This window comes from Amaranthus tricolor, chromosome 10 (genome assembly GCF_026212465.1).
Source record: "Amaranthus tricolor cultivar Red isolate AtriRed21 chromosome 10, ASM2621246v1, whole genome shotgun sequence".
Classification (NCBI taxonomy): Eukaryota; Viridiplantae; Streptophyta; class Magnoliopsida; order Caryophyllales; family Amaranthaceae; genus Amaranthus; species Amaranthus tricolor.
The window spans coordinates 2,591,980-2,617,825 of NC_080056.1; the positions used below are offsets into that span (position 1 = coordinate 2,591,980).

The 25,846-nt window shown below is 33.3% G+C and overlaps 4 protein-coding genes and 1 long non-coding RNA gene across 16 annotated transcripts; 2 read left to right on the forward strand and 3 right to left on the reverse strand.

The window, feature by feature from the left end:
* Window positions 1-8,384: 8,384 nt before the first annotated feature.
* LOC130826287 (uncharacterized) lies at window positions 8,385-14,808 on the reverse strand. 8 transcript variants are annotated; one of them, XM_057691898.1, is made up of 6 exons: window positions 14,681-14,808; window positions 13,929-14,120; window positions 12,615-12,703; window positions 12,123-12,156; window positions 11,455-11,568; window positions 8,385-9,008 (listed from the first exon to the last, which is right to left on the reverse strand). In XM_057691898.1, exons 2-6 carry the CDS (start codon window positions 13,955-13,957, stop codon window positions 8,963-8,965), a joined length of 312 nt encoding a protein of 103 aa, XP_057547881.1. In that variant the 5' UTR covers window positions 13,958-14,120; window positions 14,681-14,808; the 3' UTR covers window positions 8,385-8,962. The 8 variants fall into 8 exon arrangements, 3 of the variants coding, with proteins under 3 accessions (XP_057547881.1, XP_057547879.1, XP_057547880.1); XR_009047046.1 differs by having other exon boundaries at window positions 8,385-11,568; window positions 12,437-12,703; XR_009047047.1 differs by having other exon boundaries at window positions 8,385-11,568; window positions 11,690-12,156; window positions 12,437-12,703.
* On the forward strand, window positions 14,423-17,134 carry LOC130826286 (myb-related protein 1-like). Of its 4 annotated transcripts, none has more exons than XM_057691894.1 (7): window positions 14,423-14,791; window positions 14,871-15,082; window positions 15,184-15,260; window positions 15,451-15,508; window positions 15,617-15,695; window positions 15,787-15,973; window positions 16,254-17,134. In XM_057691894.1, exons 2-7 carry the CDS (start codon window positions 14,878-14,880, stop codon window positions 16,884-16,886), a joined length of 1,239 nt encoding a protein of 412 aa, XP_057547877.1. In that variant the 5' UTR covers window positions 14,423-14,791; window positions 14,871-14,877; the 3' UTR covers window positions 16,887-17,134. The 4 variants fall into 4 exon arrangements, with proteins under 4 accessions (XP_057547877.1, XP_057547875.1, XP_057547874.1 ...); XM_057691892.1 differs by having other exon boundaries at window positions 14,424-14,791; window positions 14,875-15,082; XM_057691895.1 differs by having other exon boundaries at window positions 14,425-14,791; window positions 15,787-15,856.
* Window positions 15,077-16,435, reverse strand: LOC130826288 (uncharacterized). 2 transcript variants are annotated; one of them, XR_009047051.1, is made up of 3 exons: window positions 16,299-16,435; window positions 15,795-15,902; window positions 15,077-15,652 (listed from the first exon to the last, which is right to left on the reverse strand). It is a non-coding gene; the product is annotated as an uncharacterized LOC130826288 (long non-coding RNA). The 2 variants fall into 2 exon arrangements; XR_009047052.1 differs by having other exon boundaries at window positions 15,758-15,902.
* A 2,403-nt stretch (window positions 17,135-19,537) lies between the features above and the next one.
* LOC130826290 (uncharacterized) lies at window positions 19,538-24,186 on the forward strand. Its single transcript, XM_057691899.1, has 5 exons — window positions 19,538-20,409; window positions 21,774-21,858; window positions 21,961-22,127; window positions 22,317-22,591; window positions 23,502-24,186. Exons 1-5 carry the CDS (start codon window positions 20,034-20,036, stop codon window positions 23,676-23,678), a joined length of 1,080 nt encoding a protein of 359 aa, XP_057547882.1. The 5' UTR covers window positions 19,538-20,033; the 3' UTR covers window positions 23,679-24,186.
* Window positions 24,187-24,440: 254 nt separating this feature from the next.
* LOC130826291 (polygalacturonase inhibitor-like) lies at window positions 24,441-25,846 on the reverse strand. Its single transcript, XM_057691900.1, has one exon. It carries the CDS (start codon window positions 25,555-25,557, stop codon window positions 24,574-24,576), a length of 984 nt encoding a protein of 327 aa, XP_057547883.1. The 5' UTR covers window positions 25,558-25,846; the 3' UTR covers window positions 24,441-24,573.

Sequence of the window (25,846 nt, forward strand, 5' to 3'; positions counted from 1 at the left end):
TAGCAGAAGATTATTTTGGCTTTTGTTTCAAGATTCTCATTTAGGAAGTTCTGAAGAAAACTTCTGGTCATTTTTGTTGGTTTTAGGAAAATGGATTATATAGATATATTTTTTCTATGTGATATGTTGATATTGGCTAAGTATATGTGCCCGTCATGTCATCTGATTAATACCCCTAATAAACTACTCCCTCCTATTCTAATTGAACTTCCCATCGGATTTTGCACATTTACCGTTGCCCTATTTCAATTCAATTATATATTCGTTGTGATTGTTTAAAAATTATGAGAAGTAGATGGGGCAAATAGGTGCAAGTATATTCTTATGATGTTAATTCCAATGCACTTCAAACAATATGAGAATAAGGGCATTTGAGAACAAGCACCAATATTTTTGTGGAATAGGGAGTAAGCTACTCCTCAATGAATTGGGTAAGATATCATGCTATTGCAATCTAAAACTAAGATCTCTCAATAAGTTAAAAATATATATTTTTCCAAATCATTAAAAGAATCATAAGTTAATTTATTGATTGAAGGTTTTTTCTTTTATCTTTGTAATAAGAGTTTAATTCTCATTACTTATAAAAAATAAAATCTAATAATTTCCTTCTGAATTTGCCTGTAGAAATTCTTTAATTTATAATCTAAAAAAATACATATTTATATTAGTTATAACATGAAAAAGGAGTATAACGATTTAATGGGATGGATTAATAGTCCTTGGTTATAATAATGGAGGCAAATGAAGCATATGCTTCACTTCTAACACTATGTACAATAAATAAATGGGATTTTGGATTTGCATTGTGTATAAGTGCAAAATAGGAAAGTTTCCAAGAAATTAGGAAAGTGTTTAGGACAAATGATTGAAATCCCATTTGAAATATAGTAAACTATTTGAGAGTTGGCAACGACTTTTGGTTGTTGGTCAACGCCTCAATTATAGCTCGTGGGCATAATTACTAATTAGTACACAACACCAATCTTCATGATTTTAGAAGTATTTTATTCCTCAGCTATTCGGAAATCATGGATTAGTCTGGAGGAAATTATAGTCATACATGTTAAGTACTTAAATGTGTTGTGTGTCTAATAGATACGTATAATAGATAAGTATATATTTTTTCCTTTTTTTGATGCCTCTTTAAAGAAAACTGAAAAGTATGAAATTCTATTTTATTTTGGAATTACTTATAAATTACTTAAATAATTATAGAAGCATATTTTATGAATTTACTGATAGTTTCCCCTACATTCTACTGTTCTTAGTTCCTTGCTACTCGTATAACCCTCTTTGACTCGTTTTAGTTAGTTTCACTTTTCTTTATATACTTAGTATTCTTTTGAAAAAATTACCGTGAATAATGTAATTTTTTATTAATTTTCCTACAATAATACCAACTTTTGATTAAGTATGAATAACACCAATTTAGAGGGGTATTTTCCTAGAATAATACCAACTTAATTTTATTAACTAAGTTACCAAATTATTTTGTCATATAATCTCCTATAGTTTGATTTTTAACATATTAGGGATTTTCTAGGGAAACACCCCTCTAAGTTGGTATTATTCATGGTTAATCAAAATTTGGTATTATTGTAGTGTAATAAGCAAAAGGTTGTATTATTTCTGATAATTTTTCCTATTTTTTATAATTACTTGTTATTTATTGTGAAAGGTCAAACTTATGCTGTAAGATGCAGGTTTGCGAGTTGTTGCAGGAAGATATTTTTCGGAGTACCTATCTTGAGCCAGGGAACTCTTTGGCCGCATCTTCTTTTATAGATATGAGTTTTCGTTTTCCTTTCCTTTCCTTCCTAGACTCCGCTCATATCCTTGTGAGCACAATACACTGAGTATGAAAATGATGATGAAGCTCAAAATAAATTACAATGGACAATTAATATTATTTCCACATTTCAAAAATATAGATCATATCTCAACTGGAGTAAATACTTTTTTTCGGATAATATATTGAGTTTACTTCTCGTCAGTCTCACCTCTTTCCTCAGCTTCTCTCCTTTATTAATAAAAAAAGTAAAGGACAATTTCAGTATCCCATTCTGTAACATTCGAGAAATTAATAATTTAAAACGAGTGAATTTAAGAGAATTAATAGTACGAAAATGACCTTAAATATACATAACATAAAATTAATTTCGAATCTGAGTGAGGTTGGCCTTATTGATTAAGCATCAACCAGAAATCAATTTTCGAATCTGAATTTGTGTTCGTTTCTTGCTGCTGTCAAACAGAAGGTAAATCCTTCTTGATTCCTTTTTGCTTTTCCTTACTCTTTATGCTCTTGTTTATATAAAATTAATTTCATTGACATATATCCATTTGCATATTCTTATTATCATGTCCTAAACCCTAAATGTTGATGAATCATGAAAATTTATATGAGTTAATTTGACGAGTTCTTAATTGAGAAACTTGTGAAAAATATGTTACTAGTGAGTCATGTGATGATGAGGATTTAAGTGTGGATTACAATTTTAGTAGTAGATTATTCTAATGACTTAGGTTTTATTTAGTTTAGTATTCTTGGATGTGGCAGTAGTCTTTTTGAATATTGGTAATAGGAAAAATATTGGTAATAGGAAAAATATTGGTAATCGGTTTAATAGTTTATGCTTGTTAATTTGATGGCCAAGGAGGAATTAAATGGAGCTAGTATGTGTAAACTTATCATGATGATTGTGGTGTATACAAATTCCAGAGATAAAGTACATGTCGTTGAGAATTGTTGATATTGGTGAATGTATTGAATAATTATTGTTTCTTGAATGGATTAGGAGAGTCTCACGAAAATCATTGTTTTATTTAAGTGAATAGTTTGACAATAAGGAAGAGATTATTGGACTTGTATTGTGGTTTTGAATGCGTATATTGTGGTTAATTGGATATATTAAGAGAATTTTAGAGATGAGTAATCTTTAAAGGAATATGGATTAGTTTGGATCACGATTATAATATCTTGATGACATATTAGAGGTTTGAGTTAGAACGTGCATCATTCATTAATAATTAGATTTGCTAGAGTAAACCTTTGGTTTGATCTATAGACATAGGAGATGTAATAAGTTGTAAATTAAAAATTTAGCATCGAACGCTCTTTCTTAATGTTGTGATTTGTTATGCTTCAAGAGGCGACATCATCGAGGAACCTTTCTAGTGATCGCGGAGAACCAGATTTAGCTCCTTGAAGCATCTTTGGTGAGTAGTAGTAGTCCCTTAAAGGGTCTGGCCAGACTACAATTTTGAAAATTGTTTTATTAAAGCTGTGAATTTTATAAGGTTCAGACAAATTTGTTATGAATGATTATGCTGATATTGATATGGTCAATGGATCGGGCTCACGAGTTGGTCATTGATGGAGTAAGGAGTAGAGAGAAAATCTCCCTTACTCCCTATTTTAAGGTGAATTGTCATTCAAATATTGACTAGCCTCACCCGAGAGTGAGATAGCCTTAGAGCTATGGATGTTCCTCTCAATTAGACTCCGTGCGCACATAGATCTAGGAAACTGATGTTGCTTTTAAATCTATGTTTTGAATTACTGTGTTTTGTTTTGGATTGTTACTGCACATTCAGTTAAACCTGACCACCTGTTGTTTCCATCTTTTAGTTTGTTTGCAGATCGAAACCGATCGGGAACGATAGGTTAGCGGTGATAATTAGAGTTACAGAGATGTTATATTGAGCTGAGTACGTGAGAAGTGTAGCATTGTATTAGGTTTTTGGTAAATGTATAATAGACTTGGTTGTGTTGGTTATATTGGACTTTTAGAATGACTTTTATGATTATTTTGTATTTTAGTTAGATGCTTGGTTTAAGAATTAGCTGAGTTAGTTACGATAAAGAATTGTGACCTCTTTACTCAAGTTTTGGAATTGAGATTTAAGTTTCTTGGGAAATAAACCCTGTGATAACCCTGTTTACTTAATCAACGGCAAGTCGGGTTGTTACACGTTCCTCAAAGGAGGGAGTAAGGAGTGATGAGCGCAGTCAAGAAACCCCCAGCTGATACCTGCCTCAGTAGGGGCCGAACCCATACATACTCTATCTATTGAACCATAAACCGTGATAAAGGAAAACAGTAACAAGCAGGTTCAAGTAACTACGTACATCTATCTATGTCCTATGACATAGCATTGGGGTCATAAAATTACTGAAAGGATCAACTTTTCGTCATATACAATACATAAATATAATGTTATGTACACAAAACACTAATTACATGATATTACATATGAAATATATATGTTTATCATTTTACACCACAGTTTGCTAATTTACATATGTTACAATATGCAAGTGTCGATCTAATTCTAATAATACAATTTTGCATCATCAACTAATAATACTTCATATTTCACTATAGAACATTTGGTTTTATTCCTAAACCAAAAGTAGTAAATTCAAATTAATACTTTCTCTGACTTATATTTTGCTACATTTTTATTCAAAAACTCTAGATAAGATACGACAGGATAAATAAAAATATAATGAGTAAATATTTGCTCAACTTTTGGAGTCATGGATATGGCCTTGGATTTGAATAAACAATTTCTCCACATTTACTATAGAGAAATAGTTGTAATATTAACATGGTAACAAATCCAAGGGCCAAATCCATAACTCCAAAACAAAGCCCCAATTTCATACACCAAATCCATAACTAATTGAAATTTGTAACACTAATTTGAGGATGGAGATCATGAAAAAGATGAAGAGATGGGATAATAGAGTGAACCGAAAAGGCCATAAATCGAGTTCTGGTGATAATGTGATCTTCTTGAAGCAATTGAGGCATGCCATTGTCATTACCGTTGCCATTAGTTTTGGTCTGATTTTTAAGGAAAATGGAAATAATGGATATGAACCAAATGAAAAATAAGAGGAAATAATAACTAGGATTAATGGGATTTTCCATTGGTGAAAAATCCCAAATTTGTATTTATTTTTTGTTTTTTTGGCTATATTACGATCATTATTTGTAGCATCCTTATATAGTATATATAGTGCATCTCGTCATATCATACTTAATAAAAAATGGCATTAGTAGTTGGACTTAAATCATTGAAAAAGGTGAGGTGGGGTTATGGCCAATGGGTGAGGGTTAATAATACAAACTAATTAATGTATTTAATCCCACTAAATTATTTTCCTTTTATTTAAATATAATTGATGGCAAGCATGCAACTCGAGGCTCCAATGCAACCATAACCCTACCTCCCTACGTTACCACTTCCCACCTTCTATAACCCAAGGCCGGTCCTATAAGGAGTAAGAGGGGCTTATACCTATCCAAAAAATTAGAAAAATAACGTTTTAATATTTAATAATTATGACAATATAATAGTATATTTAGTAATTGAAACTTATAAATCTCAGGGCAGACCCTGCTAAAATTAGAAAATTTTATTTTACATTTACAAATTTGATATTTTTCTTCTTTTCATTTCCGTGTTTATTTTATTTTATTTTTCAACTAACAACCAACTTAAATTAAAAACTCAGTAACAAAATTTGAGGGATAAAAGAGTATTTTGCAAACAAAAAGGCCATTGTAAATCTCCAAGTTAGCAATATTAAATAAACAAGAAAATAAATTAACGAATGAGGTTTGATGGATAATAAAGCCCTTGATGGCCCAAACAACTTTAAATTTTAGTAAACATGTAAAAGCTGGTCTTGGACGAGACAGCCTCATAATGAAATTGTTAATTTGGACCGGTCCAATTCGCGCGCGTAACAATCTGGGCATTTTCTTCATTTTCTGGATATTTTTCAATTTTGATCTTAACAGTATTAATTTTGATCTTAAAGGTATCAATTTAAAAAATTAATACCTTTAAGATCAAAATTGATAAATGCCCAGAAAATTAAAATGTTGTTACACTTGTGTGAAATGGGCCGGCCCACACTTAATCTTAACTTGTGACGGTCTTATCTAAGTTTTTTTAAACGTATAAAGTTCAACATACAAAACAAAAGCTACAAGCGCCTACAATATATAGGAGGTAGGGAAAATTTGAAAACAGTAAATCTTTTGGAAAAAAAAATCCCAAAATAAGCTTTGAATAATTTCAATTTTAAAAATAAACGTCTCTATGCAAAAGCTGAGGTCAGGTATTTCTTCGCTGATACTAACAACAAACAAAGAAGCTGATAAAAAAAAGTCAAATTCTTTATTCGCTGTTACCAATAACAAAAAATAGAAAGCCAATGTCATAACATTTAGAGGGCAAAAAAAGCATTTGATGGTTCGCTGTTGATAACAACAAACAACCATGTATTTGTTTTTTCCTCTCTAACATTATAACATTGTCTTCCTTTTGTTCGCTATTAGTAACATCAAACAAAAAATAGAAAGCCAATGTCATAACATTTAGAGGGCAAAAAAAGCATTTGATGGTTCGCTGTTGATAACAACAAACAACCATGTATTTGTTTTTTCCTCTCTAACATTATAACATTGTCTTCCTTTTGTTCGCTATTAGTAACATCAAACAAAGAATTTTGACTTTTGTTTACCAACTTCTTTGTTTGCTATTAGTAATAACGAACAAGCCCAACCTTAGGCTCGAACACAAAAATACTTATTTTGGAAATTAAAATTTTCCGAAACTTATTTTATAATTTTTTTTCTATAAAAGCTCATTTTATTCACTTTTTAAGAGTTAGAAGCCTTCAATAAAGAAGAGTGTTAAAGTATTATGTAGAATGGGCTTGCCTCTACATAATAATTGGAAAATTTGAAAACATTAAGATAAATAATAAAAAAATAAACGAAATAATACAACTTTCAAACTTATTTCAAAGTAAGCGTGAAAATCTCAAATCTGAGGTATGGAGCTGTTCGCAGTTAGTAACTGCGAATAGATCAAAGAAGACAAAATAGCTGTTCGCAGTTACTAACTGCGAACAGCCCTTTGACTTTGTTTGACCTGTTCACAGTTAGTAATTGCAAACAGATAGCTGCACAAATATGCAGCAGCTTCCTTTCCTTTCCATTTTCCTATTTTTCAAAACCCTAGCATAATACTACTTGACACTCTCCACAAATACACTAGCTTGAATCCATCAATTGTTGCGTTCCTCTTTCAATTTGGCACTTCAAAATTAGTTTGGGATACTCTAGATCGAACAAAGGTAAATTTTTATGTGTTTTGGGTAGTGACACTGTTTCGACTGGACACATTCACTTGACATCTTTTATCATTAACAATGTCATATGGCAGATGATGAAAGATCGTTTTGGTGTGGATGTGAATTATAAGCGAGCGTGGTGTGCTTAGCAACAAGCGTTGTTGTCCATATACAGGACTTGGGAAGTTTCTTACTCACTCCTTCCACGCCTTTTAGAAGCTTTGCAACATTCCAACCCGGGCTTAGTACTTGAGTGGTTTATTAAGGAGGACAATGATACCGGTGTATATGTGCGACCTAATATTAGGACCTTTCAACGTATTTTTTGGGCCTTCAAACCTTGCATTGAAAGCTTTAATCATTGTAAACCTCTTATCGCCATTGACGGCACACACTTGTATGGTAAGTATCATCATATCTTATTGACTGCCATTGCCCAAGATGATGATAAGCGAATCTTTCCATTAGCGTTTGCCTTGGTAGAGAAGGAGTGTATAGGTGCATGGTCTTGGTTCATGGCTTGTATTCGTAAACTTGTCACACAGAGGATGGGTTTATACGTTATTTCTGATAGACACGCAAGTATTTTAGCAATCATGGAAGAGCCGGAGTGACAAGCGGGTATTTGTAAGTTTTTATTTACATTTAAATGATTAAGTATACATAATATAATATTACATTAACTAAATATTAATTGCAGACACAAGGTGCGGTACAGCCACAAGGAGCCGGTGAGGGAATTTGCGCAAGGCATGCTCATCGGCACGCAGTTCCAGCACTTCATACCGGAAGTCGCTGCAGAGTCCTCACCGGCTACCACCCATACGAACGTCTCATTTCCTGCTTATGACTATCATTTGGAGGAGATGGACCTTTCATACCCCGTTGACGTTGCAGGGACCTCGTAGGCAGGGCCATCGCAGCCATCACAGTACCAGTCCCCTGCCAGAGCGACACCTGAACGCCTCTTACTACCGTAGGAGGCGTTGGAGACCAACTCAGTTGGATAGGGTAGATGAGGATTGTGAGCGTTAGCGTTTCGCTTTTGTGTATTTAGATCGACTATGTATATACATATATATATGTTTATTTAGTTGTATATTTCAAACATTTGTATATATATATATATATATATATATATATATATATATATATATATATATATATATATATATATATATATATATATATATATATATATGTTTATTTACTTTATCATAGTCTCCAAGCTTTGACTTACGAATGTTCGGAATTTTGGCGATGAATCATCCCGCCTGAAACATACATTGACTTGTAATTTCTTATTCTAATGTCTCTAATGCAAATACAACAAATAATAACTAAAAACTTAGGGAAAAAAATTTTGTAACATAGTTGTTTGCAGTTACTAACTGCGAACAAGTCAAACAAAGTCAAAGAGCTGTTCACAGTTAGTAACTGCGAACAGCTCTATACCTCGGGTTTAGAATTTTCACGCTTACTTTTAAAATAAGTTTGAAAGTTGTATTATTTCGTTTGTTCTTTTGATTTTTTATCTTAATGTTTTCAAATTTTCTAATAATTGCCTCTAAATAGCACAAGAGATTAGTATTGGACTGGTTGACTTCATACTAGATGACCCATAAAGCAAGCCGTCAAGATCAAATGTAAACATAATTCACATTAATGTTGTTTTATAAATTATATCATTCCAACAATGAAAACATTTGAAAAGAAATACAACATAATTTTTATCCTCTCCCTTTTTCTCTATGATTATCCTGTAAAATACTATTTACCTCATCATTCATCAACCTTTTTTCACTCTAATTTAAACATCCTCCGTTCACTTTCAATGCAAATTAGTCTGCTCAAATTCAAATGAAATAAGAATCATCAAAAGCACAAGGAAGCCATAAATGCCCTCACAAATATGATATCATTTACAAAATTTTGATTGTTTAAAAAGAAATTATAATAAAACAATTATTCGATCATTCTAATATTCTCTAAAGTCCCGCTTAGTCTCACACGAAGGATGGGTATGGAGAAGTCGATGTATGCAACTTCACCTCATGATTAACGTAATGAGTCATATTACTATCATGATAATTTAAACCATCTTTGGCTCAATCATAGTAAACGTACTCACAATATATAGTCAAATTCTTACCAAAGTATTAATTTATACCGAAATTTAATTCTAAAATATACGCACATTCCTACTAAATTATTAATTTCCATGGGAGTTCAATTCTAATAGCAACTACATGACCTCTAATGTCACTGAGATTGAACTTGGATGAGTTTTTTCTTTCAAACAGGAGTACATTTTGATAAAAATCAGAGTAATGTAAAAATTGAAACAATGAAAAGACCTAAAGTCTAAAATGAACACATCCAGAAAATAAATTAATTAGTAAAATCAATACTTGATAAGCATGGGTGCCTTATGTTATGAATAAGTGACTAATTATTTAGTGAATTTTGGAAAATATTTTTGTTTAAGTTCTAGTAATATTCCTACTATTCTAATGAAATTTTAGTAGAAGCAGGAAAATCGATGACCTCAGAATTTGAAAAAAAAAAATTGAGTGGCCATTATTTTTTCTATTAGTTTCATCTGTGAGTGCAACTGCGTTGGTTGCCGATCCCAAACTCAGGGTGAAGAATGATAGTTGTATCATATATCTAAAAGAATATATTCAGAATATATTCAGGTTGTTGTATGAGACGGGTTCACTATGAAATGCATCAAACTATTTACAAACTACAAGGAAATCATAATAGACTCCTTGTTCTGAGGTCGTCTTACTGAGAGACGGTCTCTCACAAGAGTAATTATAGAGTATATAACATAAATTAAAGCCTCAATCATGAGTATTTTTAGTTAATGACCCAATATATATTATATACTCTACCATGACCGAATTCTTATCGTTTTTAATACTTCTATATTAGCTAGCATAGTACTCTACAATGTAGGATGTGACGACCCTCATTGCTCATAACTCATAGCTCATAGCTCATTCAATAACTTTTGCTATATTTTGTTACTCATTCTATTTATGTTTTGTTACACTTACTTTGCTCCCTTTCTTTATTTCAAAAGGGTGTTCACATTTTTCCCTTAATTTCATTTAAAAATTTATCCTCTCTTTTAATATCATTCACAAATTCATTTAACCAATTTGTTTTATTGTCTTATTTAACAACTAAAAATCAATAAAACAACTTCTAAAGAATAATGCTATTTCAAAGGGACTAAGGAACTAGATGTTATGCACTATCAATCATGAACATTATTAGAAAAGAAGTTTATTAAAGAAAAGAAATCCAATTAAAAGAAAAAAACAAGGAAAGGATGAAAGTACATGTTCGCACCCATTTTTAGTGGTTTGAAATTGAGAGAATAAATATAAAAAAATTCTAAAATTGAGAATAAAACCCACCGGCTCTACTTTGAGTCATGATTCTAAGATTCTAATTCTCACTTCTCAGAGAATTTTGGAAGAAAATAATAATACCCTTTATACTTGTCTTCCCCATTATCTTTACAAGGAACATAGTTCCGTGGTCATTTCTCACCTTTTTCAGCCAAGGCTACTCCCTTGGGTGGTCAACATGTAGAGAAATCTTTAAGCATCTTAATACATGTTTGTGTTCAAGTTCAGCTCTCTTCAGTACCCAACATGACATGGGCGAAACCCTTGTCTTGCTCTTGACTATGATGGTTCTTTCCTCATCTTCCTAAGACTTCTAGGATGACACAATTAAACCACCACATCGGGTCCAAACCGTCTAGTTAGTGGCGAAGCCACATGGTGGATTGACCCCTATGACCATGCGGCCTACTCTCATGTCCCGTAGTTTTAGTCTAACCCTTGAAGCTCTTTTATTTTATAACGCTAATATTGCTAGTAAAGTAGAGTGCAAAGTTGGTGGTTTAATGGTAAGCAAAACTTTTATTTTCTGGCTTCGCTCGTAGGTCTAGTAGAGTTTCAAGTGATGTGCTTCACTTCATCTAATAGGAACCAATATCGGAAATAGAATAACAATCATTTTGTACAATATAAGTATATAAATAAAGCAACTTACAACGTCGAGAATAAGATTTGATCACAAACATGAAGCGGTTCGATAGTATTGACCTCCTACACCCTCCACGAGGAGGAGTGTGGAGGAGGCTTTGTTTGAGGTTAGAGCATATATCAATGACCCTACCCCTTGTCTTATTTTACCATTCTTTGATGCCTTTACTCCACATAAAGGGGTTTGTAAAAGGAAATGCAAGTACAGCAAACGAACAATACCTTAAATGCTTTCTTCTTTCTCTAATGTGGAGAATCATACGGCTTTGGTGAAGATAGCTGCAGTAAATCCAAACAGTGATAAAAAGCGGGTACTTGAAGAATTTTATTCCTAGCCTGCTCAGGAAGTAAAGACGTAGGAGTATTAGTTTAAAATTAAAGTTTTCTGGGACATCTAGGAGTAGTTAATAAACAATAATTACTAGCATTCATTTTTATTTCAATTTAGAACAGATACTTGTTTGTCAAGCATAAATGAAGCATCTTTCCAAGACATGATTGGCCCATATATCATAATTAGCTAAAGAATTGCAATCATAGGAATGCCTTAGAGGCAAGAGCCAAAGATAAATATGCAAGTCAGTATGACTGACCGCGCCCGTCTGCGAGAAAGCACATAACAAACAAGTAAGACTATTTGGATAAGTTTTAGTGAAAACCATGAGCCATCAAAGGGTGAAATAGGAATCATAAAGTTTCCATTGTTGCTGATTGTGCTTAAATATTTCACTCTTCTAGTTCCAACTAAAGCTACGAAAACGTCGAGGGGGAGGGTGAATCAGTCACAAGCAAGCATGAGACAAGCTTTAATAGAAGAAGGAGAGCGACAATACTAATAAACTACTTATTGGAAACAGCTAAGAACACACACAGTAGAGAGAATGTAGTACCAGCTTTGTTTATGAAAACATATTGCATGTCTCCCTGCAATATAAAAATGACAAAGTATTCAGGAAACTTTGAGCAATGTTACAGAAGACCCGAGACCCTAAAAATTTGTTATCAAATTGTAAGAGGAATTTATTCCCCGGCCCCTGCTCATATGTCGGCCCTTAGAGAAAAGGAAAAAATATCGACAATTGCAACAATTATAGGCTTTTTTTTTTCTATCTGAATACTCAAATTCCTCTACATTTAAACAGTTGAATGGGAAGAGAAAATTTGCATCATGTTTTCACTGTTCAGGGTCCAAAAATATACATACCAATTTAATATCTCAGATAAGTTCATGAAAATCAGTTAGATCCTAAATCATAATAACCTTCAGAAACCCATTGATAAACAATACTATACATCCTTTCATGTTCTGCAGCATTTGCCCCAAAAAGATCTCATATTTTTGGGTCAGGTGAGTAAAAATTGAAGGACAGAGAGACTAATACAATTGAAGAGAGTTTCCTGGCGAAGCGTATTCCATGTCCACATGTCAACTGCCAAGTAACTAGTGCAGAAAGCCATTTTAAAACTTTTCCTGCAAAAAGAAATACTGATTCCCTCATTCCCAATATATATCCTCAGAAATCGGAATCAGATTATCTTCCATGAAAGGCCAAGTCCTAAAAATAGATGTTCTCTAATTCAAATTTCAGCAATTTCCAAGTGAATATAAAACAAGTTCACTATTTTAGTTTTTTTTATTTTATGTGGATTATATGATAATGGAATGATATGGAATCAACTGCTAAACACGAATTTCTTAAAGACAGCATGTTGTAGCTAAAAATATAGGTCAAGTATAGATAGTGCTTTTATTATCATTATCATCATGATTAGTCACTACTCATTAATTTTTTACTGCTACTAATTCATGGGTAGTCACTGTTATAGAGGAGACTTTCTACCCAACAATCATTCGCAAGAAATAAATTTAAAAAGCATAGAGAATAACTTGCAATGACACAGCTCATTGTCCTCTATCGTAGTGCAAAAACGCAGTCACAGGTCACAATTGCGCTAACGCCATAACGTTCATGGTGATATGGTAACGGGGGTGATGCGATTTCGTACCGTCACAAAATGAGATACCCCTTGAACCTGCCTAAAGCATGTTTTTTTCACATCCTTACAATCAGGCAGTAACCAGTATCGCTTCAGTATATTTAAAATCCTTAACCACTCGGAAAAAACAACAATGTGACCTTTTTTTTGCAGTACGTATGCTAATAGGTTCTGAAACATCTATTTCTTATGGGGTAATGAGGACGAATTATTGATCATAGGATTGAACTTCTCTTTATATTTATACATATTTCTAGGACAGAGTATAATTTAGTACAGAATAAGAGGAAAGAAATCTAAAGAAATTAGCAACAGCAGCAAACATGATGCATTATGAATGTGTTATTTCCAAAAACAACAAGATAAGTATGATCATGGTTCTGGCATAAGCTCAATCAGTCACACAGTATTATTCTCATAAATGCATGCCTTCATATAATGATATACTACGAGAAAATTAGGGTACTATAAATGGATTTGGAAAGAATCACAGAATAGGCCGTGAAGAAAGTGAAAATACAAAGATGAAAGACACATCGTAAAGAAAAGAAGCAAATACAATGCTCAACTTTTTACAAGACCCTGAAGCTTCAAAATTATCATAGTGGAACTAGCTGCGCGAACCAAATGGCAATGGAAAAAGATTTGGGTCCACCCATGTATTTGCAATAAAAGGTTTGAATAAGTACCATACTTACTGAAGGAGATATGATAGTATGTATTCCATATTCCATGCTTTTCCCTCAAACAATGTCCCAAAATGAGCATCTTCTTCATTTTTGCTCGTAATATCAAATACCAAAGTTCTATGATGCTCCAGTCAACAGAATCTATGTTGAATGTTGATGTTCATCCCCATTAGCTTTAAGTTCAAAGTCATGGAGAACTGACTAATAATATTAAGAAGGCAGTGAACAAGAGTAGGAGTAACATATTCAACATAAATTGTACAGGAAGGGGAAAGATTTAGAAATTTTTAAGAGAACACAGTTATTGGATTCCCCTGTCCAAGTCATAGGATTCCTATATACCATCGGGGAATAAGGTTCTAGTTCTTCCAGATTAAAGAATATAATCTAGGGAAGAAAAAAAGGAGCTGCTCCAAAAACAAAAAAATATAGCTAGCAGATATAATAGAAAATTTCTGTGCATTTATTCTGGAACTAGGTGCAATATATGTAATGTTCTAAAAAGTTCAGTTCAGAGGAATTCAAAATGGAAGTTTGGTTCTCAGTTGAGATAGTGGAACACAGGTGACAGGACAGAAAGGACAACATCTCTTTTGAGTTGCTATGAAAAATAGATCAGGGTTGCGTTCATTGTTGGCTCTGTCCAAGATTCCATATTCTTCAACTTTTCATCACTTCTTCCTTTCCTATAAAAGCCTTCCATGGCTTTTTTTTCTACATAAGGATCGGTAAGAAGTAAAAAAAACAACAACAAAAGATACCTTATTTCTCAGGAGATAATACAAGAAGCACCAAAGAGCACAAGCAGAATTCAGAAGATCCCAAGCTCAGCCTCATAATTTTGTGGCAGAGGCAAACGCCTATCTTATCAGGTAAAAGTCGCAACAAGATAAGAGCTATTGATATTTCTAGTTTTAAATCCACTTAAGAGTTGACATGGTGATCTTCAAGGTAGGATATGTACCATCACCACAACCAGGCAACCATGTTTTCCTCTCCAAGGATGCCGGTTCCCCAAGAAAGGCAGCTCTTCCTACAAGGTGGAAATGGTTCAAGAGATTCGAACCTTGTCCTTTCAACTGATGCAAAGCCTAGATTAAAATGGACACCTGATCTTCATGAACGATTTGTAGAAGCAGTAAATCAACTTGGAGGAGCAGATAGTATGTCTGTTTTAACATGCACACTATATTTGACTGGCGTATGCAATAGCCAAAAGCATCATAAGGGCCTGCTAACACATTTTATTCCTGATATTTTGCAGAGGCTACCCCGAAAACAGTCATGAAACTTATGGGAATTCCAGGACTAACTTTGTACCACCTGAAAAGTCATCTTCAGGTGATTGTGTCTCTCTAAATTCATGGCTTACCAGCCACAGTTCAGGTTTCACCACATAATTCCAGTCATGCTTAGATATTTAGAACCAAAATGATTATTAACTTTTCAATATATTCATTTTTCAACTCTTTTAAGTGGAACTCTGAACATGGATCCAATATTAAAGTTCCTTTTTCTTTTTTCTCTGCAGAAGTACAGACTCAGCAAGAATACTCATGGACAAACCACCAGTGGAGCCAGCAAAGCTGGTATGAATGCTATAATCTTCTCAGATATTTTTCTTCATCATATGTTCATATCTCTAGAAAAATTTTACACTCAAAATGGAAAATATGACTGAAATTACTCATGTACAGTTCTCATGTCAGCTGAGAAAATGCAAGAACCAAATCCTGCCAATACAAGTAGCATCAACGTCACACACCAACCAATCAAGTAATATGATTTCTATTTTGTAATAACAAAAACTACTACTAAGCTTCAAATTCTGTACTAACTTGCAACTGCTAATTGTTTTTGAATTCAGGAATATACATATAAATGAAGCATTGCAGATGCAAATCGAAGTCCAGAGGAGGCTACACGAGCAGCTTGAGGTACATGATCCTGTCTACTTCCAATTCAAACAGAATGGCCTTTTACCTAAAGCGGAAACAACAACAGAAGCTCAGAATTTACAGAGACAACATCCTAAGAACAGTCGTGAGAAAGATGTGGGGTAAAAAATGAAGAATAAACTTTATTATATTATGTCCAAATACATGCCCACTGCTTCATATTCATTGCTCATTGAAAAACATAAAATCACTGGAAATTTTATTTAATTAAAGGGGGAAAAAACAGAAAACACTTACACATTCAGAATAATTCGTTGGAGCTTGATACATGCATGTGCAAAGATAACATTATTCAAAGAATCTATTTGCTGAATTAAGGTGTTTTGAGGAATTACGCAGAGCCATATTTACCCAAAATGAATTTATGTTGAATTAGGTACAGAGATGTTTACAGTTGCGTATAGAGTCTCAAGGTAAATACCTTCAAACAGTCCTAGAAAAAGCTCAGGAGACACTTGGAAAGCAGAACATTGGAGTAGTTGGTCTAGACGCGGCAAAATTACAGCTCTCTGAATTAGTTTCAAAGGTATCCAACCAATGCTTAAACTTGGCTTTTACAGAGATAGAAGAACAGAAATTTATATGCCATGAGCAGAAAATCCAACCCCACAAACCGATGGGCGATTGTTCAATAGACAGTTGCTTAACCTCCTGTGATGGACCTCATCAGCGAGAACCAGATATGCAAAGTAGTGAGTTGGGGTTAAGACCATATATTGACTCCAGGTTCTTGGAGGGCAATGATATCAATGAAAATCTGAAAGAGCACACTAACATGCTTTTCCCCAAAACAAAACAGCAAGACATAACAGCTTGTAGCGATTTGTCCATGAGTGTCGGGATTGGAGGAGATACACGGGATGAGTTTGATAAGAACACATTCCAGCTTGATAATCATAATTACAAACTCGATTCATTTAGTGGCAATCTCGACTTAAATACCCGAGATGAATCTGATGCCCCTTCAAGCATCAGGCACTTGGACCTCAATGGATTAAGTTGGACATAACAGCTACCTGTCCAACAACAACAATTGGTTTTTAAAAATGCAACCATCAATCAATTAACAGGGGTATGGAGCTCTTGACAACATAGCTGTTCAACGAATAGAATTACATGTATTAGTTAAGTACTTTTGTATGCATTTCCACACGATTCGATTCATTAAGGTTTTTCTTGATCATGAGTTTACACGATAAATTAGTATAGATGGTTAACAATGGACAAAAACACGTAATAATAGAAGTACTTCAAAAATGAAAACAATCACTATTTATTTCCATTCAAGAATTGCAAATATCACAAACAACTTCCTTATTACAAGTATGGACTATAAGTCTATCAGTCTATATACATCCGGTCCCCTAGACCATGTATGCAGAAGCCATTTTAGCATCGTTGGGCAATGTAATGTTGTAGCAAATCTAGCAATTAGCATAAATATACATTAACAGCTGCTCCCTGTTAAAATAATCTAGAAAAATCTAGGATTTAAATTAAATATAAAAATATTTAAACTAAAGAATTAAAAAATAAAAATATCAAATAAAATTTCTAAGATATTTTAGTAAACTTGTAACCAAACTCATCAATATAAATACCTATTGATCTAATCAATTTTTGGCAATGAAAAAGAATATCCATTCTACATTTTCACTCATCTTCCTCTCCAAATAAATCAATTCACTATTTTACCATCTAAATTTTCCCTACGCTCTCTCCGTTCTTTTTGTTTGTTCATTTTACTTTTTCACGTATTTCAACGCAAATTTTTAGCCTCGATATGCACAATAAAAGTTTGTAAAAATTATATATTAAAAGTCTTTGCATCAAGACGAATCTAATAATATCCCACGTGAATACATTTTGTCAATTTTAATTTAAAGTGAAAAAACAAAGTTAAAAACCTTAAAGTGTACAAACAAACGGAGGGAGTATCTCGAAAACAAAATAATCATCAACACTTACACGAAAGCATTTCATCGAGCACATTGTTTGCGACTTGCATATAGCACAATACCAACGCACCTAAGTTTTTCCCCTCGTGAAATAGTTATTGTTCTTTATAATTACGTAATGTATTACTATCTATGTAAGAGACAGCGACATGGAGGTAAGAAAACAAGCTACAGTAGAATCAAAATGTGTGGAGTTCAAGTTTTTTTTTTTTTTTTTTTGAGAATCAAGGGTTTGGATTTTACAACATAATTTCTAAAAATGTATAATTGAAAAACAATGAAAAATTCAAATAAAAATAACAATTTCATACCAAATGATGATCATGGTGGGTGAAACTTAATATCGAGCCCGACTAGTTAATTCCAGTGTCATTCTTCGTGCAATCAGACGGCGGTGCAAACGGTGAATGGGTGGAGTCGTGATAGTCCGCGGCAACAAACAAAGATAGATGGGTGAGAATCGGGTTTTTGTCTCACTTGGAGCAACTGTTCAAGGGATGGACTATGGTCCTTGGTCGCTTCTGACACGGCCCTTCCCTCCCTTCACTCTTTGTGATCCAAACAATAAATTTTTCGGATTTATGGGCAAGATATTCTCTTCCTTGGGCACTTTTTTATATATGAGTTGAATAACTTAATTAGTTCAATTATTAGTATATGAGCTCTTAAATTTAAAGTCGTCTTATTGAGAAACGATCTCTCACAAGAATAGCTCAAATGCTTTTGTTACGCTAGTTAAAAATATGTTTAAAACATGGCTATTAACTCATTTAAGCAATTGAAAATTTAGCTTGTAATCTAAAATTTAAAATAGATCTTATATAGACTTAAGGATTAGTGCTCATTGTTTAAAAAACAAAAAAATTAGTGCTCATTAAAATAGTATATAGACACCTTATCAAGAAGAAAAAAATGTCATGAGGGCCAAAGATTCATTGTATACTTTTTATTCAAATTAATAATTGCCTTCAATTAATATGCAACTATTGATATTTGACATTTTGTAATAATTGTGTAAATGTCGAGAATATTACTGGTTCTAATAAAAGAATTTATAAGAATCTCAACTACTTTTGGATCTTATAGTGAGTGAATTAATTTTATACAACAAGAAAATTGCTAAAGTTATAAGAGATGTTCAATAAAAAAGATATAAATGAAAATTGCAATGTTTTGAGTGGAAATAATTTTAAACATTATGATATTTGAATTAGCTTTGAATATTGAGGAATTTGCTTTGAATTTGCTCCAACTCCAAATCTTGAATTTCTAGTGAATTTCAATTATAATTATTTTAGAATTTAAATAGTTTAATAAGATGCAAACTCACAACATCTCTTAAATATGTTATGATTTATACAAATTATATTTAACAACGAAAAATAAATTAACCAAATCAATTGAATAAAAAATTTGAAAGCACATCAAGTTTTGACACTATTGAAGTCTCTTATAAGCTTTTAAGATGGAATTAGTAATAACTCAACAATTCATGATGAATATTTCAAAAAACTATCTAAAATTAACAAAGAAAATATATTTTTAAAACAAAATAACAAAATTTTATTTTTTATGAGATTCGACTCCCATTCAAAATCCGATTAGGTCAAATTAATTATCATCCCATGTAAGCAAGAACCATAATTTTGCATTTAAACGTTATCAAAAATTATTTGTGCGAAGAACAATATCAATTTCTTGTTGACCATCGGCAAATGAAAGCTACAGGGTGCCAAATGCCTGTCATTGGGTCCACCCACCTTTCCCTTTCCACCAATCCCATGCCTTAAGCAGTTTTCTCTTTGCCCCTGGTTTGGCATTTTCCGTTTTTCATCTCAATGTCCAATTGACTCTCCTTCCCTTATCCTTCTTCTCTTCAATCTCTAATTCAAATAAATTTCCTTTTTGACAAGAAATTTTCCTTGTTTTCACTATTCTACTGATCTGTTGATTCATGGGTTCTTCTTTGTGATCTACAATTTAGTGTTGATTGAGTGATTTGATGGTATTGAAATATTTAAATTTTCTGGGTTCAATCAAATCTTTAACAAATTTGATTTTTTGGGTGAAATATTTTTGGGTTCAACAGTAATCCTGGTATGTATTGGCACTGTTGTTAGATAATCTTTTCTGGGTTCACTCCAAATTGAACATTTTTTTTTGTTAAAGTTGAGATTTATTTGTGGGATTGTTTGAATATGGTGTCTGTAAATCTGGGTATGTTACACTATGTATTGGATCATATATATGGTGCATTTGTTCATAGAACAAGAATAAGCCCACCATTTTTTTCTAAAGGTTGGGGTGGAAATAAGCTTGATCTTCTTGAAAGACTTATAAAACAACTTTTCCCTGAAATTGAAGGTCAAAATTGGCCTCCTCAATTGATTAGACCAGTTTGGAAGACTGTTTGGGAGACTAAAAATGCATGTTTGAGAGAAGGGGTGTTTAGAACAACTTGTGATGTACAGCTTTTAAGCGCATTGCCCCCAGAAAGTCATATTGCAAGGGTTGCTTTTCTAACTCCCAAGTTATTTTCCCCAGAAAAAATGGCTTGTGTAGTTCATCTTGCAGGTGAATTCTTTTCTTTATTTATTTTCAATCTTATATTAATTTCATATTGTTTTTATTGGTTAAATTGAGAATTGAATGTTAGATGATGCTACTTTTGATCTTATTGATAGAATTTGACATTGGGTCTTGGAGTAATTGTGTCAAGTTATGTTCTTTTGAACCAAAATTAATGAGCTTGAATTGTGTCTAGTAATTGTGTCAATTTATATGCATTTTGACAAGATAAGAATCAACACTTTTGAAGATTGACTATTAAGTTCATAAAGATTTTGTTTTGATTGTTGATTTAGAAACTTTATAGTTAGATTGGTCATTAATCACAGCAAATTCTTCCATAAAAATGGAAAAAGTAAGCTAGTAACAGATACTCCTATTGGTTAGCAAATCAATTATTATGATCAACCTATGGCCCGTTTGGTAGATGGTCTTAAACGGTGGTAATGAGAATGAAAACTAGTGTAATTTTGGTTAAATAATCTCTTGGCTACCTTGATGGCGATGCTTGTCCAACTTCAATTGTCTCATTTTCTTTATAAAATTCAAAATTCATTCCAATGCGTTACCATTGGGGAGATAGTATTAGGTGGTAATGGAAATTTGTACACAAAAAACTTTTTTATGATCAAAGTTTCATCATCACGGGAAATTCCCAAGGAACTTTTGATGAAATTTTACACCATAAATCATTCTCATTAGTCATTATCACCTTTTAATACCACTAACCAAACGGGCTGTTAGAGTTTCTCCATTTTTTGCTTGACTTTATAAAGAGTTATAGGTAGTCATAATCCTTAAAAGTATTTTAGTTTCAACTACAAAATTAGGATATGATTTATTAGTTTATTAGTACCTCTAGGAATCTTTTGCTTTTTGAGAAGTGTGGCCATGGAGGAGTTGAATTCGTACGAATTGTTATGTGCTTTATGCTATAGAGATCAAATGTCTATTTTTGGACTATGAATGCTGATTAGGGTTGAATTTAATCTGAGTGTTGCAATATCTGCATCGAAATACTTAAATTCAGTAAACTGGATAGGTGGAATTCTTTGAGGAATAAATTGCTTTTAGCTATTGCTTTCCTTCTTTTCCCTATCTCATTTGATAATAATGTTAAACTCCAGTTTTTTCCGATTTGCAATGTAGTATTACCCTTTGACTTCCTTTGCCATTTTGAAGCTTCGACTTCGATCATTTATTTTGCACTATTTCGTGAACTGATTTGCTGTATGATCACATTGTAACACATCAAATCTGATTATACAAGCTGCAATCGTGTGCTGTTATTGTTGTTGTTGATGTCATTTGGTATGCGGGTTAGTTAAATGTTTAACATCAGTTAACAAAGTGTATGGCTATTTGCTTAGGCACTGGGGACCATACTTTTGAACGAAGGTTACGTTTAGGCGGACCACTGCTAAAGGAAAATATAGCAACCATGGTTCTTGAGAGGTGGGATCCCCTATGCTATGTTTGACATTGAATTGCGAATCACCAAGCCTTTTTTTGGTTAACCTTTCCATTGTTTAACTCTGAAAACTAAACAATTTTCAGCCCTTTCTATGGACAGAGGCGTCCTTTGCTTCAACGTGGTTCAAAGCTTCACTGTGTGAGTGATTTGTTACTGTTAGGAAGGGCAACAATTGACGAAACTCGATCTCTTTTATACTGGTTAGACGAGGAAGGGTTTGGCAAACTTGGTGTTTGTGGACTTAGCATGGGTAAGACATCTCGATACTTTTATTCCTATGAAGAAGTTGATTAGTATATACTAGTTTAGAAGCCCGTGGAGGTATTGATCATATCGGTCATATTCTTCTCGAGCTTTATTTGATCATTTTATATCGATAACTCCTTAAACAAGACTCACTTCCTTGAGAATATATTATAATGAATGCTGTTAATACTAGGTGGAGTGCACGCTGCAATGGTGGGATCTCTGCACCCTACACCAATAGCGACCCTCCCCTTCCTCTCTCCTCATTCTGCTGTCGTAGCCTTTTGTGAAGGTGTTCTAAAGCACGCAACTGCATGGGAGGCATTGCGAGCTGAACTTGCTACACAAAAGGATACCTTGACTTTAGAAGACGTTAAACAAAGAATGCGAGAGGTGCTGTCTCTCACAGATGTCACACGTTTTCCTATTCCAAAAAAACCGGATGCTGTTATATTTGTCGCTGCTACAGTAAGTTAGCTGTTCACTCTCTTATGCAATAATTATTCAGCTCATCTTGTATGAGACCATCTCAGTTCTCACCATGAGACATGTCCATATAATTAAATCATTTTTCTAATTGATCACTTTAAAATTGTAAGTAAAATTATAAGTGATCCCTTTAACACACTAAATGTATATGGTTCAGCCCGTAGAGATAGGTCTCACCATGAGACCGTCTCATTCATGAATTTGTGATAATTATTTACATTACTTTGAAAATTGAACAACAGTATGGTTTTGTATCACTTGAGTTTCTCAATATCTGAGTATAAAGAGTAACAGTTGCATATTTGAGTATAACCCGTTAAAATGTGACTCGACCCTTGACCCATTGGGTCGAACCGCCCTGTTGAACACCTCTAATTGGAAGTGAACGAGTTGCTTGTTAGATCTTGTAAGTATCAATCTTGGGTGGGAATTAAGATGAAACTTTGTTGTGTTTGGATTAGATTTTAAACCAAACTTTGTTGTGTTTGTATTTGAATGATTTAGCAGATTGCATGGTTCTTTTGAGGTTTTCTTCCTTGCTCTAGATTAGTGCATACGACATAGTAGGACTCTAGTAGTAGCAAAATAGTACGTGAAATTGAATATTGCTCCGTCCCTTCAACTAGCTATGTTAAAGCTAAAAAAACTCCCACATAGAAAATTGCAATATAGGCTATAGCAAATTCAAAGAGGCAGAGAAGTAACTTTCATCGTGATGTCATGAACGTTTCTCCAACCAGATGTTTTATATGTTTACCTTTTGGGTGTATAACCCTAGGAACGCCCACGTGCATGTTGTATAAGATTCATGCATTCTGATGGCACCTCGTCGTGTCATTGTCCTCAATACGTCTTGAGTGTTGATCATGTTCATGAATCATCATTTCAGGATGACGGGTATATACCAAATCACTCAGTCCTGGAACTTCAGAAAGCTTGGCCAGGATCCGAAGTTAGATGGGTTACTGGTGGACATGTATCATCTTTTATTCTCCACAATGGTGAGTTTCGCAAGGCTATTGTTGACGGACTCGACAGATTGAATTGGAAAGAAGCTCCGTTGTGACCGGTGAATCTAGTGATTCCTGCACATTTTTACCATTTGTGAATCCTATTTGCTCACTTGTGACTTGTGAATCATGATCGGACAGAAAAATGGAAACGAATAGGACCGATCGATTTAACAGATTTGGCTCCTTCAAACTCGAAAGTGTCAAGATTGGTACAGGGAATGAAGGAATCATGAATTGCCAATTTACCTAATGTAGTGTAAATTGATTCTTTAATCCCATGATTAATCTGGAAAACAACACTCTATTTTGAACAAGTTGTGGATGTTTTAAAGAGTGTGCACAATGGTGATTATTTTGACCATTAATTTCTCTATTGTCATTGTTTGTCGCTTACTTGTCCATTCCAAGCCAAGAAAATGAGGAGAGTGAGCGATAGAGTGGTGACAACCAGCTCGGCTGAAATTTAGTCGCATTGATCTACTATTGTGCAATTATTTTGTTAAAACAAATGAAATCATTATTGTTTCACTCATGAATATAAGAGAGGTCATTATTATTTTATTATTTCTTATTTAAAGAAAAAGCAAACCCAAAAAATAACAAATAATTGAAGTATTCATACATTTTCAAAATATATTTATAATTAAGGGTTAATTGTTAATAATAAATCAATCTTTAATTAATCTTAATGTAAATATATTTATTATTTATATTTAAATAAATTCACTTATTTAGGTATATTTGCTAACAATAAATCAATATATTATTTATAATCATTTTTAAAGCTTCTTTGTAAGCCAAGAATTAGATATGAATAATAATTGAGTTTATTTTTAGCAATTTTTTCGAATAAGTGGATTTTTTAAAACATATAATAATTGTATTTGCCCATCCAGTAATAATTTATTAATTTATTACAATTTCCCCTATAATTAATGATCGAACTTTTCATTTGCAAGCGCGCAATGGACCGCCGCAAAGGCACTTGTTATTTGCGAAAGAATCGGCGGCGAAGCGATTCAGCCAATTTCCGGTCGGAATCTGTCCGCAAAGTTGGTTGAAACTCACATTAAAGACCTCCAAAGGTAATTGAGAAAGTTGTTTCGGAAGAGATCCATATATGTTATTATGGCTAACATCGAGGCCGCGTAAACCAGAGTTGAATACAACCTTGGAGAAGTCAAATGAAAATTCATTATTCTTCAAGTAGATCAAAATCAAGTTCTTATTTCCGAACAAAAAGGAAGCATCTCCGGTGAACCGATTGTTAGAAATGTCTATCCAGCTAAAACCAGCTCGTTTCAATGATTTTGGGATCGAACCGGAAAGTTGATTGTCGTAAGCTTGTAAAGCTAAATTTTTAAATGAACTGAAACTATCTGGAATCGAACCGGTAAGAAAGTTTTTGTATAGGTTGAGTTGTCTGAGATCGGTAATCAACGAAAGAGAAGCCGGAATCGCACCGGTAAATCGATTTTCTGATAAATCAAGGTCAGTTAATTTCTTGAGTTTACCCAAGAAATCAGGGATTTGACCAGATAAATTCGTTCGAGCTAACGTAAGCTCTTCAAGATTGACAAGATTTGAAAGAGATGAAGGAATAGGTCCGATCAGACCAGGCATATCATTGAAAGCGAGTTGTCGGAGCGCGGTGAGTTGGCCGACAATCGGAGGAATCTGGCCGGAAAGTTCATTGTTTTGTCCGATGGTTAGGATTGTTAAACGGTTGGTTACGTTATCACAACCTACATTGATCCAAGTTTTACAACAATCGGTATCGGGCTGCCATGATGAGAAGAAATCAGTTTTCGGGCCTAATTGGGCTTTGATTTGGAGTAGGGCATTTTTGTCAATTGGGTGGCAAAGTTCAGCTGCTTGAGTGATTGTCACAAAGAGAAATAATATTAGAGAGATTTTTTGTTTGGTTTCCATTTGGTTTGTTAAGTTGAAATGAGTATTTTTTTGGGTGATGAATTAAAGAGTGAAGATTATAATGGTATTTATGGGCATGCATATTTTGTACAAGTAGATTAGATTTTGATATATCTTATTGTATGTTGATAAATAAGAATTAGTCAAATCAACGACGCCCCTTTTGAAGTTTGAACAACGACGTTGGTTCCTAGCTTTACAAGGTTGTACCTTCTACGACATGGATAATTTGTATCAAAGAGACATTAAGAGTTAATAAGAAAAAAAAGTAAATAGAGGTCAAAAATAA